Here is an 18667-nt window from a genome sequence, read left to right on the forward strand (position 1 = left end):
GATTGCCTATGAGAAGATATAATACAACTTCTGAGAAGAATAAAAAGTTAATTTCCTTTGGATAATTTTAAAGATGGATACTCAGAATTTAGGATCTTAAATCTAAACTTTCTTGCATACTCCCACCATAACATGTTCACAAGGTACAGATTAGCAATGTACTGTTGATCCTTTTCCTTCAATATGACATAAATTTGAGTTTTCACTTTGTAGTTCCTGAAAGCAGTGGCAGTTGCTATTCTATCCTCTCTGTTTAATAAACTTGTGGTCGTTGCTCAACCGTAACTTTGACTTGTGTTTCATCAAAGCTGATAAAGCTTTAAGGATTTATGAAAAATGAATGCTGCAATGTGTCGAATAGATCCCTTCCTCCTTCTGGAGCATAGGCTGCTATTCATGAAAATACTCACTGTTGTCATACTCCCTGAACACTTTTAACAAATCCTTTGAAAAATATGCAGATTTAGTCTTGTCTTGCAAGCCTAATACTTAATTCCAGCTAGTGAACAGCAGCCAAACTCTAGTTCCAAAGGAAAAAGCAGTAAATGCCCACTTTCAACGGCATTTGACATCATCTGGTAGCCTGGGTGTCTCATAGTCCCACTGCAGTCCAGAACACAGTAAAAAAAATGGCTCTAAAAGGTGCACAGGCAGCCTTTTGGCTGGCCTGGCCACAAATATGAACTGTGCTGTAAAAGCACAGACTCAGTTTTTTTTGCTTGGTCCATAACTATATGACAGTCTGTCAGAGCACTGACTCCAGGTATTCACCAGCAGAATTGAGTGAATGTGACTAGTAACATCCTTTCTTTGGAAACAGTATAATGCAGGGAACTGCGATCTGTCTTCTTTCCTGTCTTTGGTGATAAGATAATAATGGGATGTACTCAGTTACCAAACAGCATAGCATTGATGCTGATTTTTTACATACAGTCTGTCACAGTTAATGCCATTGCTGTGATTATGACAACTTAATCTTTGAATGAAGGCTAGTTTAGTCAAGTGAAATCAGGCAATCTCAGAACCAATGGGAAGATTTTGCTGATGTATGCTGAAGGTTCACAGCCCATGTGCATCAAAACACTTCAGGACTCTGTACAGTGTTTGGATGACCTGATAACACAAATTTCCAAAACATTTTCTTAGAAACTGCTTGCCATCTGAAAACTTCACAGCAGTATTTCATGTATTTCTTTTTTCCTCATTGCATCTGAAACTGTGCTTGTAAAACCAGCACACAGACTCCAGTGATACAAAATTCAGTGTTCTCCCTGCTCCATGGCTCAAGCCTTACTTACAAGCATCAGCCTGTAAGTTCTTCAAATCATTTGCAATTGGTCTTTTCTGCCAGTTTAAAATTGTAAACTAATTTTCAGAATGAGTAATATAACAAACATTAGTGGGTTTTTTCACTGTTGAATTTTGATCTGTGAATTATAATACACTACACTGTGATCACTGGGGCAATGCAGAGAAGTGGTCCTAGGGTGAATATGCATAAGCCTGGGGTAAAGCAGTCTGTCTTAGTATTATGGCTTGGCACCCATCCTCTAGAGAAGGTGCCATACACAGAATTCAAAAATCTTCAAAAGGAAAAATTTACTAAGTAGAAAAACTCGCACATTAATAAAGATGCGCGCTGCTTCTGCAACTTTTTTTTTCTTTAGTTTTGTTTTTATTCTCTTTGCTGATCATCCCCAAATCTGACTATGGTCTTTCCTCAAAATAATTAGAAAAGGATGCTCCGTCAAGAAGTGCCAGAGATTTCATGAAGTCTGTTTGGGACTTTGGACAATGAAAGTACTCATAGACTGATGATTTGAACAGCAGTGTAAAAACTTCAGCTGTGGATTCAGCTGTGTGATAAATAGAATGTTGCAAGAAATCAGCCTCAAAACAATACTTGTTGAGTAAAAAGCTAATCTATCTTGGGATTTATTAAGAAGAGAAAAAAATAGACCATCAAATACTTAAACTGAGATATTGTCAGCATCCATGCTGGGATTCATCTTGTGGCAATTTTATATGTATGTATATTTTGAGGTGAACAATCCTACACTACATTTAATAAATGCTGGAGACCATGTTTAGAGGCTTGTTGCAAAATCACAGTTTCATGTGATCCACTGTGTCTGAGGAATCACAATTTGGAAGTACTAATATTCCTCTGATTTTGCAGAAATCCTATAATAATGCATATCTTACTTTTAGTTATAATCTTAGTTAAAGTAGGGTAATCTGGAATGGATCTGCTGTGATGACAAGCTGTGTTCATACTTAATATTCCCTATTTGAAATTACAGTGTTCAGTGGTACATAAGGATTTTTCAGTAGCGCATGCAGTCTTTCAGGCTGGCACATAAGCCTTTTACTGTTTACTGGAAAGTTAAAAATAGCAGATTGAATCCACATCCAGCACCCAGAATATTAAATCAAAAACTCTGTATCTATGTGAGTGCAAGTCTCTTGGCTCACAGAGGATGCTGTGGCTTTATGTAAACTTTATTCTCGTTTGCACTTTAATAATACTGCTTTTCCTCAATTAACGTTTTCTCTGTGCATAATTTATTGTGCTTTTATGTGGGTCCTAAATGACAGTCTGGGAGTCCATCAAGATAAAGAGGAAATCTGTGATCTAGTTATGAGATGGGGTACCTCAGTTTGGTACAAATTCCCAGTGCTAATGATGGAGATATGTCTTGATGTTTGTTTTTTAAAAAAATATTTGGGAAAAATAAGAGATTCAGAGTAGGAAAGTCTCATTTATCTTCATATGCTGTATTTTTAATTCTTAAAGAAGAGAATAAAGGTCTTAGCTTAACCCAGACTTGTGAACTTTAGTGTACTGAAATCTTTTTTCTTTCCATTGTAATGCCTTTTATTTTGATTACTTTTCTTATCTCTTACATTTCTTTGGGTAGAAGATAAAGTTCAGCATAATTTCATTTTTTCAAATGTTTTTGATGTATGTTATTGGCCAGTGTGTGACCTGTTGGAGATGTCCAGGTTTGGCAGGTTTTTTCTTCTCCTCAGCCAAGGTATTCAACATTAAATGATGGGTGACTCTCAAGTGGTTTAGCTTGGATAAATATCTAAAAGTTTGGAGCTTATCTAAACCTCCTTGGCCTAGAAATTGATTTGCCTGCAGTTGAGGAGGAAGGGACAGCCTTTCTTGTTGAATGTCGTACTTTTCTTAATTTCACTTAGGCCAGATTATCCCATAAGCAATGTTTTTTTTGATACTTCGTTCCCTTTCATTGCCTTTTATGACCCAGTGTAGGAAGTGCAGAGGTGTAGGAAAAGTTAAATAAAGTTCACCTTTCTCAATTTTTTCCCCCCAAACTACAGACAAGGTTCAAATTAGGTTCAGGTTTCGGGTGATTTTCTGTATGCTCTCTCAACTGGCTAGCTCAGCTCTAGTAAACACTGCAGTGGAAATAGTCTCATGTGACACTTGGCACACTGCTAGCGTGGCCGGCAAGTGTGAAGCGCCTGTTTTTAATTTACTCTGCTGTTTCTTTTCTTCTCTGCTGTTAAATAGGGCAAAGAAATGACAGATTCTGTAGAATTACTAGGCTCTTTGGCTTGCAGAGAAATTTGAGGAAATAATGTTATCCTTAGTAAGTATGTATGATGTGAGACATCTTCTCATTATGGCTGTCTAGCATCTATGTCAACATTTTTAATATATTAAGAGTATATAAACAGGGAAAATAATTGAACAGGTATCTTCTTCAGATCATCTGTGAAGTGTAAGTATTTTTGTAGTGTTCTGGATATGTAGATTTGGAAGCCTTTTTCAATCAGTGATAATGAATTTGGGAAAAAGTGAGAAGTGACTGGAATCACAATGAAGATTCTGGAATCTTCATTTGCCTAATGTCTGTGAATGGCAAAAAAGGTGTGGTGGGTTGACCCTGGCTGGAGGCCAGGTGCCCACCAGAGCTGCTCTATTACTCCCCCTCCTTAACTAGACAGGGGACAAAAGTATAACAAAAGGCTTGTGGGTCGAGATAAGGACAGGGAGAGATCACTCACGAATTATCGTCACGCGCAAAACAGACTAAACTTACAGAAAAACTCATCTAATTTATTATCAAACAAAATACAGTAGAGCAATAAGAAGTAAAACCAAATCTTAAAACACCTCCCCCCACCCCTCCCATCTTCCCGGGTTTAACTTCACTCCCGATTTCTACCTACTCCCTGCTCAGCAGCGCAGGGGGATGGGGAATGGGAGTTGTGGTCAGTTCATCGCACATAGCCTCTGCTGCTCCTTCCCCCTCAGGGGGAGGACTCCTCACACTCTGCCCCTGCTCCAGTGTGGGGTCCCTCCCATGGGAGACAGTCCTCCACCAAGTTCTCAAACGTGAGTCCTTCCCACAGGCTGCAGTTCTTCATGAACTGCTCCAGCGTGGGTCCCTTCCACGAGGTGCAGACCTTCAGGAGCAAACTGCTCCAGCGTGGGTCCCCCATGGGGTCACAAGTCCTGCCAGCAAACCTGCTCTGGCGTGGGCTCCTCTCTCCATAGGTCCACAGGTCCTGCCAGGAGCTTGCTGCAGCGCGGGCTTCCCACAGGGTCGCAGCCTCCTTCAGGTGTCTCCACCTGCTCCGGCGTGGGGTCCTCCACGGGCTGCAGGTGGAATCTCTATTCCCCACTATCCTCCCTCCATGGGCTGCAGGGGGACAGCCTGCTTCACCATGGTCTTCTCCAGGGGCTGCAGGGGAATCTCTGCTCTGGCGCCTGGAGCGCCTCCTCCCCCTCCTTCTGCACTGACCTGGGCATCTGCAAAGTTTCTCACATCTTCTCACTCCTTTCTCTGACTGCAAAAGCTGCCCCGTAGGTTGTTTTTTTCCCCTTCTTAAGTAAGTTATCCCAGAGGTGCTACCACTATGGCTGATGGGCTCAGCCTTGGCCAGCAGCAGGTCCATCTTGGAGCTGGCTGGCTTTGGCTCTATCAGACACACGGGAAGCTTCTGGTAGCTTCTTGCAGAAGCCACCCTTGTAGCTGCCCCCCCTACCAAAACCTTGCCGTAAAAACCCAGTACAAAAGGAAACAAATGTAGATTATTTAACTACTCTTTCAGAAGTTTTGAATGCTGCTTCATTAGTATTCATTTGAGTATAACGATTGAATGAGCACATGGGAAGTGCACATATATGTCTTTTTCAGGTAGGATTTAGGCATATTGATTGCTCTGTAGATGCTTAGCTGTTTTGCAGATGGAAGACCACAGATGCTAAATTGGAGACTATTTGTGTTGTAACTTGTGCCAAGGTACAATTGGATGATAGATGGGAATAGCTTAGATAAAATATTAAGAATTTTCTTCTCTCTAAAGGCATTGCGTTTGTTATAACCTATCTTCAAAATGAGGGCTCAGTTTTTCAAAGCCACTTTTTATGTTCTGGTGGGGTATTTTGATTATTTTTCTTTTCCCCCTGAAAATCAGAATCTTAATAACTGTGTGGTCACCAAGTCCATCTCTGAAATCTCAGTTTATGTTACTAGGCTAGTATCACTCAGCAGCTGTGGAGTAGAAAGAAGCAGGGATGCAATTCAGTTTCACAGGCAAGCGCATTCAGCTGCTTAAGCCGTGATACTGCCCTTTCTCTTTCTGCAGACTTGTCAGCCTCTGTCACGATGTGCCTGCTCATCTTCTGCAGCCACTGAGGCAGGTGGGAACTGCTTTGTTCACCATATGCCCCACAGTCGCTTGTCTGCTATGAGTTGTGCTGTTAAAAAAAATTTCTCAGAATGGTAAGATTCTGGAGCGTATTTTAACAATAATTGGGTAGTGAATATCAAGTATTTCACACTATATATTGGCTTTTTTAAAGGAAGGATTGTTTTTCCTGAAACTTGCAATGATTAATAGTTGTTGCTTTTTATGTTATACGTGGTCAAATAATGGATGTCAACCTACAATAGCAAATTGTTTTAATTTGCCTTCTTTTTTTTCTTTTTCTTTTTACTTCTGTTGAGTGCATGCTTACAAGCCATTGTGAATTTAAATTCTTTGTTTCGGCACTCAAGAAACATTATTATACAACAGCATGGATGACTTACTTAAGAGGTGTTTGTGTGCTATCTCAGCCCAGAATCTTTTCTACTACTTATAGAATCTGATTTTTTTTGGTTACAGATGCAACTGTGTTTTATTATATAATACATAAAAAGTGAATTTTCATGAAATGAAGTTTTTAACCCTTATTTCTTTCATTTGTTGTAAAGTCTAACAGTTTCTTAAAGTGCTTTTCAGAAGGCTAGTGGGAAGTTGGTAGCTGATACCACTCACAGGACTGATAAGCTGCAGTGACAGAGCTTTTACCTGCTGCTGTGCTGGCACTAAGTTAGGCAGCAATTATCAAATTAAATATAGGTTGAGGGATAAGGGGAGGATAGAATGGGAAGAGAGAGAAGCAGAGACCATGGGTCATGGGAAAGAGGTAAGAGTTGCAGGCCGGCATAAGCGTTTGTCTGCCTGAGCCATGAAACTGCACAAATGGCTAAGATCCAAGTGATGAGATCTCTGTCTCAGTTTCTAACCCAGGAGCTTGAAGGCTGTAAATTTACAAAGAAACGGTATAAATATTGATCCTCTGTGCATATCACAACTTTCAAAATTAATTTATTAGCAGTGTGCAGATCTTGGCAGGACCCATCTGATATGATTGTCGTTGGTAACTAAAGATCTGTGACTTTGATTGTGGTCCCAGAATGGGTAAATTTCTCCAGTCCTTCCTCAAGGAAGGGTGGCTGTGCAAAGGGGTGTGTACTGGGTGAGTTTCCAGTGCCAGTGTGTACGGATGTTCTTTGGTTTTTTACTGTGATCTCTCACATCGCTGTGAATTAGCTCCCTCAGACTTGAGGCTGTGTTGTTCCCAGGACCTCACAAACTATGGTATGAAAGGGAAGGAAGAAAAAAAATTTAAAAAAATCTGTTACTAGCTTTCTTACTAGCTTTAGTATGAATGTCATCGCCTTATAGAGAAATGTAATGCTTATATTTGACTTAAAGGTAATTTTACTGAGAATTTAACTTGAGTATAAACTTAATCCATTGGCCAGGAGGTTATAGTCAATGTTTCAATGTAACTAAACAATCAGATTATATGAGTAACAGAAAAGATTCTGGGCTGAGGTAGTACATACAAAAACACCTCTTAAAGAACAGTCATCCACACAGTTGTATAATCATATTTCTTGAGTGCCAAAACAAACAACGTCATAAGCTGGGATTCACAAATGAGCTCCCATTTTATGGGAAACTCAAGCAAGAGTTAGGTGTTCCAGAGACTCCTTTGGAAATCTTAGCTGAGGGTTTGAATTATGATTATCTTTCCTTTTCTTTCTCACAGGCAAAGTGACTGTGGTTATAGTACTGATGAGAAAGAGCTGTAGTTCTGTTGGCTACCAATTTGTTGATCAGCTGGTGGGAACATCTGCAGGGAAATATCTGATATCATTTTTGACTGAAATGTCTTAATGGTTAATGAAATTCTTCAAAGCAGAGCTGCTAGGCTCTATGAAGGGGGTTCATAGCACTGAACACCTTCACTGTGGGTGTCTGCAGTTGGCTTTGACTCCCTTCATAGTTAGTGGAGAGAAATGAGCGCTTCTGGGCTGCGATTCGTCTCATCCTAAAGTAGACTTCTGACGGATCAGACAAATGGTGCTCTAAAAGTGCTTTTCCTCTCTCTGCGTTGACAATGAAGTGAGTGAGGACTGGCTCGTCTGAGACCAAACATCTCCTTTGTGACTCTGACCAACTCACTGCTGAAATCTTAGCTTTGGAATGAGCAGCATTGCATGAGGCTAACGAGTACTTCCAGACAGCCTGACTTGTCTGACAAATTTCTGTTTTGGTGCTTGGAAGCGCTAAGGCTTCTTAATTTGGCACGAGAGGATGTTTAACATTGGCCAGAAAAATAAGTTCTCCAACGCAGTCTCAGCAATGTCTGGGTTGTTTTTAATTAAATCTTTTATAAAGAAAAACCCCAACAACCTGAAGCAAAGACTGGCAAAGTTAAAAAGGACTGAAAGTGAAGCTTTGTCATGGAAAACATTAAGCAACTTCTAAGCTTAGGCAGACACTGTTTACAGTGAATTATATATTTCCTAACTTCTGCAATTCAGTATTGCAAGAAAAGTTCTTTGAGGATTAGTTCTTTGTTTTCTTCTTTCCCTAAACTGCCAACTGGGCAAAAAATAATGAAGATTTCTGCTCTTTTCTCAATGACAGGTTACTTTCAGGTGTTTTTCTATTCCAGTCATACAATATTTTTTCCTTCATTCTTGTGAAAAACATTAAAAATGCATTCTAAGTTTGGATGCGCTATGTATTACATAAACTGTATTACTTCCCATACCAGTTCTTGTGGGTGCTGGTTGTATTCTGTTTTGGCAGAGTCTGAGAGACTCTGTTTAAAAAGATCAGTTAAAGAAATGATAAGCACAGACATCCTCTTGACACAATTTTTGCTTTTCTGGATCAGTAGAACTGCATTCTTATTTTAATGTAGCACCTTGCCTTGTTTGAAACTTAGTTTTATGGGGAAATTGATTATATTTAAGAGACATCTAAAATGTTTCTTAAAGCTTTTGCATTTGGTATCCAAGGTTTTTGGAAGAATCCTTGCTTCCATTTAACAAAAAAGTTTCTAATATGCAATTGCAGGGGAAAGAATTGAAAGCTTCAGCTGATATATCTAATGAATAAGGAAACCCTAAAACGTAAAAATAACTGAGAACTTGGGTTACAGCCCCTAGAACTGGCTGTGTTTCTCACTTGCTGTAATTTGTTCTGTTCCTTTTAACTAAAGTGTAGTCTCTTGGGTGATTTAATTTTTGGAACAGATGGTTATTTTGATATTAAGGAATATGTATCAATTATGAATATGGCACAAATACTTTGTCATAGTTTAGAAAAATGAATAGTTTTAGATATTAGTTTCTCCTGAGTTGCAATAAATGCCACTGGAGCATGAAAAATATGTTCTAGTTCTATTTTTAATGTGTGCTCCGTGTATCAGAGGACAGATGAAAGATGTGGTATCTGAGTACAACTGTAAAGTAACACCACAGTGCTAATGTGATTAGTGGATGTGATGTTTGGGTCTGAATGGAACCCTATGGTGGAGTTTGTTGTATGAAATGAGTACTCATACAGAATTATGGAAGCCAAAGATTAGCATCAGCCCCTCAATCTTGTCTGTGCTGTTTTGGATTGTTGTCTGATTTTCATGGTATCCCGAGGGTCAATTTTGCTGGACGGGAATTGCCAGTGAATGTTACCATGTCACATGTTAGGAAGATGGGCTAAGACTAAAATTTTCAACTGTTGTTGCCAAAAGCTAGCATTTGAAATTGAAAGGACAAAAGGCTACAGGTGAGAACTGATCTCATGAACAAGAAGTTTCTTTCTGGTTATGACTAAAGTAAATATTTAAAATAAATGGTGTTTGTTTGGGGTTTTTTTAAATATTTTTATTCCTTACTTACATTACAATGCTTTCAGGCTCTGTGTACTTGTCTTTGTGCTGGTTGCATTCATTACTGGTTTCGGTCCAGCTCTCTGTTTTCCACACTGGATTATTCTGCTGGCTTCTTCTTTGGACTTCACATTTAACTACCTGCAGGATGGCTATCCACAAAGCACTTATTCCTCTGCCATTTCAGGCTGCTGGGGTTCTCCCTGTGGTTTGAATGGAAGTTGTGTGAGGCACTTTTGCGATCTATACATGAAAAGCAAGCGTGCCAGCTTCCTTATCTCCACTTTCAGAGTATAATCCAGGCTTTGGCTTTGCTTGGTAACTTCTAACTATTCTGGTAATTTAAACACTGCTGTATTTTGGCTTTTTTTGTCTTGGAAGCTGAGAGACATGAGTTTGAGTGCTCCAGACTTTTTAGGTGTGTAGGAAGGAGGAGATGCCTTACTGGGCCACGTGAAAGGACTCTCTAGCATGCACCCAAATGCTGTGGTTAGAAACAGACTTGGATGTCAACTCTTATTCCTCCTCCTCCTCTACACGGAAGTGCCCGCTTTCCAAACAAAGGCAGTGGGTCAGCTGGATCTGGCCTGGGAGGTGCCAGTTGGACCACTTTACTTAACACAGCTGTTCCCAGATTTGTCTCTGGAGGTGGGACACTGCCAGTTTTAATGTGTTTGTGTGTTAAGTGGAGCAAAGCAATCATCCTAACTGTTGCAGTTACTAATGCTGCTGTATAGTGGAAAGGCTCATCTGAAAATTAAAGTTTTGCAGTTTCCTAGCAACAGCAGAGCTCTGGATTTGCCTGGTTCTTTCAGGAAAGTTATTTAACAGCTGACTTTCCTTAGCCAAGAGTGCTGCTTCTGCTCAGCTAATACATAGTTAAAATCACTTCTTCGGCACTCACACTATTCACGTTCACAGAGCAGAATGACTTCATGGGGAAGGATATGAAACTGCTTTCCAGAGCAACATCTGACACACAGGAAGGAAGAAATGCAAAAGAAAGGCCTTTCTGCCTTGTGTTTGCTGTTCTGATAATGTTGGCTTTTATAAGGGCCCCAATTGTTAGGCTTTTTTTCCTTGCCTTCCATTTTGCTAGGTGAGAGGAGCAGAATTGATACATTTTGATGTGTGGTGCACTATTCTCACCAACAGATCACTTTGTAACATAAAATCTATGGCAGATGAAGATTAAAGCCACAAGTGAGTAAAAGGCAAATGACAAGCTCAGTCTGAGAACACAAATTAGAAGTGCTGCCCTGTTTTTGATAAAACAACGTGTGCCTGAAATTGCTGCTTTACAACAGTCCTTTTGTTTTCCTGAGCGAACAGACAAATAATGGACAAGCACATTTCAAAATTTTTGTCATTTGATGCCTAGGTTTTCAGAATTCCTAAAGCACTTAAATCCATTACATCTGACAAACGTGAGATGTATCTAAATTTAGATTTTGCTTCACTTTATAATCAGAGTGGGTGTGGATGGACAATACACCAGAATCAGAATCCAATTTTTTCTGTTGTCTTCCCAAGTGTCCTGGTTTCAGCTGAGATAGAGTTAATTTTCTTTCTAGTAACCAGTATAGTGCTGTGATGTGGATTTTCTATGAGAATAATGTGATAACACACTGATGTTTTTAGTTGTTGCTGGATAGTTGTAGTGTCTATGCTAAGTCAAGGACTTTTCAGCTTCTCACACCCTGCCAGGTGAAGCAGAAGCTGGGAGAGCACAGCCAGGACAGCTGGCCCAGGCTGGCCAAAGGGATATTCCCTGCCATATAGCCTCATGCTCCCTATAGAACTGGGGAAGCTAGTTGGGAGGCAGATACACTACTTGGAAATAGACTGGGCATTGGATTGTTTTTTTTCCTTCTGCATGTGGTGAGCAATTGCATTTGTGCAGCACTTTGCATTTTTTTTAATCATTCTTATTCTTGTTGTTGTTATTGTGTTCCTTTGTTATCCTATTAAAGTGTCTTTATCTCAACCCACGAGTTGGGTTTTTTTTTCATTGTCCTCCCCATCCCCTTGTTGGGGGGGGGCAAGGAGGGAGCGAGTGGCTGCATGCTGCTTGGTTACCTTCTGGGGATAAACTGTGACACCAAGATAATAATCCTTTAAAAATAATTAGTTAAAAACTCTTTGGCCAATATTAAAATTGTCTTCCTTCTCTAATTTCTGATTGGTGTCATTAATCCCCTAAATCTCACTGGTTTTCCTTCAACACTTACTATATGTGAACAGAAAGAAATCGTCTTTTGTCCCAAATTCAAATGAGGATTCATACCTAATTTAATTCTTAAATTTCCTGTCTTTTGAGTTCTCAATTCCTTTGGCCTTTGAACTAAAAGCTTTTTCCAGAGGAAGAGCCCTTACTGTATCAAAAAGCTTCAGACTTCCAGCGTGCATGCTTGGGTTTCCTTTTCTGAAGTAGGCTGAAACCTATAGTCAGACTTCAGCCACAACTGAATTCTTGTGCAAAAGTTGATTGCCGCTTATAAGAACAACCTTTCTTCTTAAAGGTGCTTGGTAAGCAATTTCTAAACTATTACAGTTAATTTTAGTATTTATACAAAGGTGCAGCATTTGGTTTTAATCTAGAAGAAGTTAAGCTTAGTCTGAAATACATGAAATGTTTTTTAAAATGCTATTTAATGTGATTGTAATATATACAAGTCTATATTGCAGGATAAATCATTACTGCCCAGTTGGGTTTTGGTTTTGTGACCAATTCTGGCCCTATAGTAAACCAGTGAAGTTAGCAAAGTTCATGCTCTAATACTGCAAACTTGAAGGAGTTGAATTGCAATACTCTTGCTTTCAACCAGAAATTCCTCAATTTAGAAAAAAGTTGCATATTTATGTCTCATGAGACTTTTATCTTCTAAGGCAACTTCTGGTTATATTTTTGTATTTTACTATATGATTGTGATTGGAACAAATTCATCTTTTTTTTTTTTTAAGAAAAGTAAGTAGATTCTTACAGAATAACATGATTTTAGAGCAGTGAGATTTTTATGAAACTCAGTGCATTGAGAGCGCCATAATAGCATCACAAATGTTGACAGCGGTTTTACACTAAAATTGGCTTGTGTTTAGGATATAAGGGAAGGTGCTGACAGTTTGCTAGTATAACAAACTGTGCTGAAAAACTACCTCAAGAGTTCTGTTGTTCAGCCTGGAGAAAAGGCGGCTCTGGGGAGATCTAATTGCGGCTTACCAGTACCTGAAGGCGCCTACAGCAAAGCTGGTGAGGGACTGTTTATCAGGGAGTGTAGTGACAGGACAAGGGGTAATGGGTTTGAGCTGAAGGAGGGTCGATTTAGATTAGATGTTAGAAAGAAATTCTTTACTGTTAGAGTGGTGAGGCACTGGAACAGGTTGCCCAGAGAAGCTGTGGATGCCCCCTTCCTGGAAGTGTTTAAGACCAGGTTGGATGAGGCTTTGGGCAACGTGGTCTAGTGGAGGGTGTCCCTGCCCGCAGCAGGGGGGGGGTTGGAACTAGATGATCTTTAAGGTCCCCTCCAACCCAAACCATTCTGTGATTCTATGATTCTATGTTGGTAGTTACTATTATGCTTTATTGCCTTGAGCTATTCCCTCTCCCAGTTTCTGGGAGTACAGGGTATATTAAAGTTGAGAGTGTTGTGCCTTTTATTTTAGCTTAAGTGAAAGCTGCAAAGGGTTAGTAGTTTTCAAATATACTTCAAATTTTACCATAACTATGGTATAATTTTTTCCCTATAAAAACTTTGGTATTCTTTCCTTTAAAGGACCATGCAGTCATGCAGAAAAAAACCCTCATGTGCATCCTGAAGTTATGGATTCTTGAAGATAGTTATGATGATTTTTTTTTTCTTTAGGAGCATTGTTGTTGTTCTGCAGAATGACTTTGATAGTTTCCTCCAGTGGATTTCAAGGATAACACATTTGTTTATTTAGCAACTATGAAGGACACTGATGCAAATAGCCAATAATCTGAAGCAATAATAATCCGAAAGTTCATAATTTACCAGGTTGCTAGTGAATAACAAAGGGCAGAGTTCTGCTTTTTCCTCCAATAAGGTTTCTATTATCATGTTAAGGTTTGTTGTTTTAAAATCTATTATGTATAGATAGGTTTCAAATGCTGAAAAATAATGAATCCACAATAATGGACTAAGGTTCTTGCTTTCCACATGAATAAGGCTGGATGGATGTGAGTCTTAGATTAGAAGTTGAAAGCAGTACAGACTTTTTCTGACTTTTTATTCTGTTAAGCCTCCTGGATTCCATTTAACTTTCAGCATATTTCAGGCTATTTCTTCATTTTCTCTTTTTTTTTTTCTTCTTTCATTTTCTTTCACCAAGAAGAGAGATGTAACCCTGAAAACAGTAGTATTGGGTAATGTGCTTAGACCCAGTGATCAGTGACACTGAACACTGTACTTTCAGCAGCCAGTGCACTGGCTACATCGTAGGGATCCACTGCTTTAATAAACATTTATTGTTGGTCATCTGTTCTCCACCCGTATTTGCATTCATTTCCTGGGCCCACTGGGCTCAAGTGACGTTTCACTAGCACATTAGTAAAGCTGGTTTGTAAGTAGATCTCTTTCCTCCCTGCTCCAAGCCTGCTGCTGTTCCTGTCGGAGGGGGGCTTGGAGAGCTCCCTGGGAATGCAGCCTCTCATCACTGTTCTTGTCCACAGCCACTAACACTTCTGAGGCTCTGCTTCTGTCCACTGTCATTTGCTTCTGTGTCATCCCTTGATTCCCGTGATCAAATTGGATCCATTCAATTATCTTCCCGGGGCTTTTTTTCACTTGCATGTGTATTTTTGTGATACCGTCTTCATCTCCTCTGCTAGTCTTCCATTTGTTTTGTTTTGGTTTTATTTTACCTTATTCACACCTGTATTCACGAGGTGTGAATAAACAAGAAAAACATATTCTCATAAATCTTCTTTTATCGGTGTGAATGAATATCTAAGTGATGAATAATTACCCTTTTTAATGCAGATGCTTACTCCTGTTCTTAGGTCCATTTGATGTGTTTCTGATGCTGCTTACCTTGTTACCTAGCAGCAGTCAATAGAAGACAAATTTCAGTCGTAGACTACTACATGTGGCAATGAACTGTGTAAAGCCTTGTTTCAATAAACTCTGTTATGGATCATTGCTTACATTGTATTGTAAAATGCAGTATCTGTGTGCTACATGAACACATTGTCTAAATTCTCTTACCAGGATGGTGATTTTGGTTTCACAGCACTCTAGTTCCACAAAAACAGTTTATACAAGCGCTAAAAACAGTCCAAGCTCTTAGACTTTTTTTTTCCCCTAGATGGTATTTGATTCTAGGTCTGCTTGTTAGTTTGTCTTAACTTTTGTTTTATAGATCATTTATGTTTTCCCAAACAATTTTGCAGTATTGGGGTAATCTAGATTTGATTATGTGTATGGAGCTGGGATTTACTGCTTCAAGCCCACTCAATTTGTGTGACCCTGCAGTGTGCAGTAGAGTAGGAATTTTGTCCATGTTGTAGAGAGCTGGCTAAACAGGAACTGGAAAGATCATCAGTAGATGGTGCAGGATTTGAGGTTCCACAGGAATAAAGGGATTTTTCTCATGTTGCTGTGATTTTATGTTGGGGTTTGGTTTTTTGTTTTGTTTTGTGGTGGTGGGGTTTTTTTTGGGGGGGTTGTGTTTAGATTTTTGTGTGTGTTTGTTTTGTTGGGTTTTTTTTTTTGCGGGGGGGGTTCTGCTCTTGAATGTTGATGCTTTGATCTTAAGGCAGGTCATTGTCTTTGGGCTCAAAACATTCCTTGTGCTTTAACAGGGAGTCAGTTACTAACCAGAGGGACTGGCTGACTCCAGTGTGGTGTGTTAGCATAGCCTGATGGAATTGTACAGGAGTGTGTATTCATTGCAGACTTTTCCACGAACTTGCATACCAAGTATAGGGTATTGATTCTTGTGATGTGTAACCTCTGTGAAGCCCGGGTAAACCAACTGCTGTGTTTGGATCTTATACATCAGATTGCTTTTAAATTTCTTGTTTACTAGTAGCTCACCCTTTTCTGTCATTCCCTGTAGGTACAGATGCTGTCTGTTATCCCTTCAGAGATGTAGGATTTACTGCCCAGCTGCACTGAGTCTCTGGAATCTGTTTTGAACCTCAGACTCCCCTGTGGTTTCAATGGCAAGGCTGTAGTCTTATGAATGCTTTGGATTTAAGTTCATCCATCTCTCCCACAGCAGTGAAAGCAGACAGACATGTAGATACAGACCTTTAAAAAGCTCTAAACCAAAATTTTCTTAGGTAGCATAGAGGATATAAGGATCAAGGAAAAAAATGGCAGCAAGTGTCCTCTTCTCCAGTTACCTCATCTCTCTATACTGGCCTTCAGGTTTATATGAGAACCAAATGATGACCTTGGAATCTTTTACCTGTATCTTAGCTGTTCTGCATAACATGGGATATTTCTCCTTAGCTCCCTGTAAAGGTCATCTTCCACTGACATAATTTTTTTTACTTCCATTTCTGACTGGAATACTACCCAAGAGCAGCGGAAGTCTTGCTCTGGCTACTTGTGGTTGAATCCCCTCATTCCTGCACCCCCGCCATCTTGAACGTTTTGCCTGTAGCTTTTAAAAAGTAAGCTTTCAAAGTAATTTCTTTTTCTACTGCGTAGGGATTTCCTGTTCTCCAAACCTCAGCCTCTTAAGATAAATTTTGCCTCGCAGTTTTCCCTAATTTTCTGCTACATTATTGTTCTTAGAAGTTCTACCTGAAGGTTTGGAGCCTTCCATCCTATTGGGGATGCAGGCTGTCAGGCCTAGCTCAGAGAGCAAATACAGAACTGCTTCTTCACCAGAGGTATTCCTGATGCTGTGATTTCAAAACCTCAAGCAGAATTCATAAACTCTGCCTTCCAGTTACTGTAACACTGTGATAATTTCCTGAGTAGGTTCTTTATGTGAATGGTAAAATTTACTTGTACCATGAGAAAATGATCCTTATTTGAATATATTGGTTTTGTCTACCCAAATGTATGTGTAATTTCAGGATTTATTTTGAATCTTGTGTGAGAATAAAATTGGTTTTAAGATGATTATTTTTTTAGCATTTTTCCCCCTGCCTCTCTCATTTCAGATGTTGCGGTTGTGGACATGAGTGATATTTCCAAGCAACCATCACTGTTCTACCACCTTGGCGTGCGTGAAAGCTTTGACATGGCTAATAATGTTATACTCTACCATGACACTGATGCTGACACTGCTCAGTCTCTCAAAGTAAGGTTCTCACCTCAAAATATGCTTCATTTCTGAAAATATCTTTAAATACCTGATCCTGCAAACATTTCGTTGTTTTCTGAAACTTCCATTGAATGTGATTTCCTGATAGCTACATAACAAAATCATTCTAAGAAAAACAGCTGCTAGCAAAAATAGTAATGATTAGAATAGTATAAGAGGTTATTTATAAGAGAAGACCCATAATATGGTACTGATTTTGCTTCAGATGGTTAGACTTAGAAGTGAGAGTGCAGGTCTGATTTTTTCCTTCCTTTCCCTCTCTTAATTAGAGTACATGTAAAAAAAAAAAAAGTTATGGTCTTCATAATAATGACACTTGAACAAGGATTGTATTGCAACCTACTCCTAGTATTGAAACGTTTCTGTCAGATGAGGTTGGTATCTCTAGCTAAGGCTACAAGAATCTCCTTTTTATCAATGTTTGAAGATAAGAAAGAGGTCCTCACCAAATCTTTTTATAGGTCCGCCCTTCATTTTTATAGTAGGATAATACATGCTATACACTTAAGTCCTGAAATTGCTGTTCTGGATGCAAGTCATATATTGTGGATGTTTCTGTCTTTCTCAGTGCAGGTTCTTTTTGTTTTAGATCACATTTAGACCACATTTAGATCACATTTAGTTTGGATCTTATACATCAGATTGCTTTTAAATTTCTTGTTTACTAGTAGCTCACCCTTTTCTGTCATTCCCTGTAGGTACAGATGCTGTCTGTTATCCCTTCAGAGATGTAGGATTTACTGCCCAGCTGCACTGAGTCTCTGGATGATACTTTCTATCATCACCTACTGCTGCTTTTAGTATCATCCATTTTCTTGCTACCTTCGCTGAGAGCAGCGTTGTTCATGCTTTGTGTTTTTTTCCTTATTTTGAGTTATTGCCCCTAACTACTTTATATTTTTCACATCACCAATGTCCAAAAATCCTTTTTGGAATTCTCCAGCCTCTCTTGATCCTATAAAAATATTAAGTTTAATCTTAATTTTGTATGAACCTCCTCTTTTCCCAAAAAAGCTCTGTTCTGTCACAGCTTCTCTCCTCTTTTCTGCTTTCAGTGTAATCAATTTTACTCTGATGTGTCTAGTATCCCATACAGCCTTTCTTCAGGTGGTGGTCCACATACACGTTCACATTCTGTGTGACCTGCTTGCATGCTCTCCATTTCTTTAACTAATCTAGGTGGGCAGGCATACACATTTTCATCCTGAATTGTTAATATACCTGACTGCAAAGAGATCTTTCATTTTTATTTCTTATTAACACATCTACCTTTCTTTTATGCTGTCACTCAGATGTTCTGATCAACTTGGTTCTCCCAAAGATGTGCTAAAATTTGGGAAACACAGGCTAGTTGTCTTCTATTTGTCTCTGCCCAATGATAACCACTGTGGATGGCTTTGATTTCTGTGCTTTGTGCCAAGCACGTATGCAAGCACCTGCTCCATAACTGGAGTGCTGAATGACCTCCAGGGTTACATCCATCCATGGGTTGGATCTTCAGATTGTTTGCTGCCAGAACTTGCAAATCTTTGCAGTGTCAGTTCTGGGGCTTTTTTTTCCAAGAATGTAAAACTCAAGAACAAGTCTGGGGACCTGAGAACACTGAAGCATGACTCGGTCACTTAAGGGTAGAAAAGCTGTTATCTGCTTTAATCTGTCTTCTGCCAGCAACTCTGCCAGTGTCACTGATCTCTTCCTCATCTCCCAGTTATTTGCATAACCTCCCTGGCCTATGTAGGCCCCTAGCATATCTTACTATGGGATCAGAAGACTTGATTTAAGTTGCTGGAACCAAGTAGAAGAGATCTTCTGGATCAAGTGCTAAAGTAGTTTAAGCAGGGCACTGGGACGTAGTTCAATCCTACCCTG

General features: G+C 39.4%; 1 protein-coding gene across 3 annotated transcripts in view; it reads left to right on the forward strand.

Moving 5' to 3' along the window:
- Positions 1–18667, forward strand: part of MAP3K15 (mitogen-activated protein kinase kinase kinase 15) — a 92264-nt gene that overhangs the window by 11437 nt on the left and 62160 nt on the right. For all 3 annotated transcript variants that reach the window (XM_075775458.1, XM_075775467.1, XM_075775475.1), the window contains exon 2: positions 16635–16774. In XM_075775458.1, coding sequence (XP_075631573.1) covers positions 16635–16774 — 140 coding nt within the window. The remainder of the gene's footprint in view (positions 1–16634; positions 16775–18667) is intronic.

Source organism: Balearica regulorum, chromosome 1 (assembly GCF_011004875.1).
Source record: "Balearica regulorum gibbericeps isolate bBalReg1 chromosome 1, bBalReg1.pri, whole genome shotgun sequence".
Taxonomy (NCBI): domain Eukaryota; kingdom Metazoa; phylum Chordata; class Aves; order Gruiformes; family Gruidae; genus Balearica; species Balearica regulorum.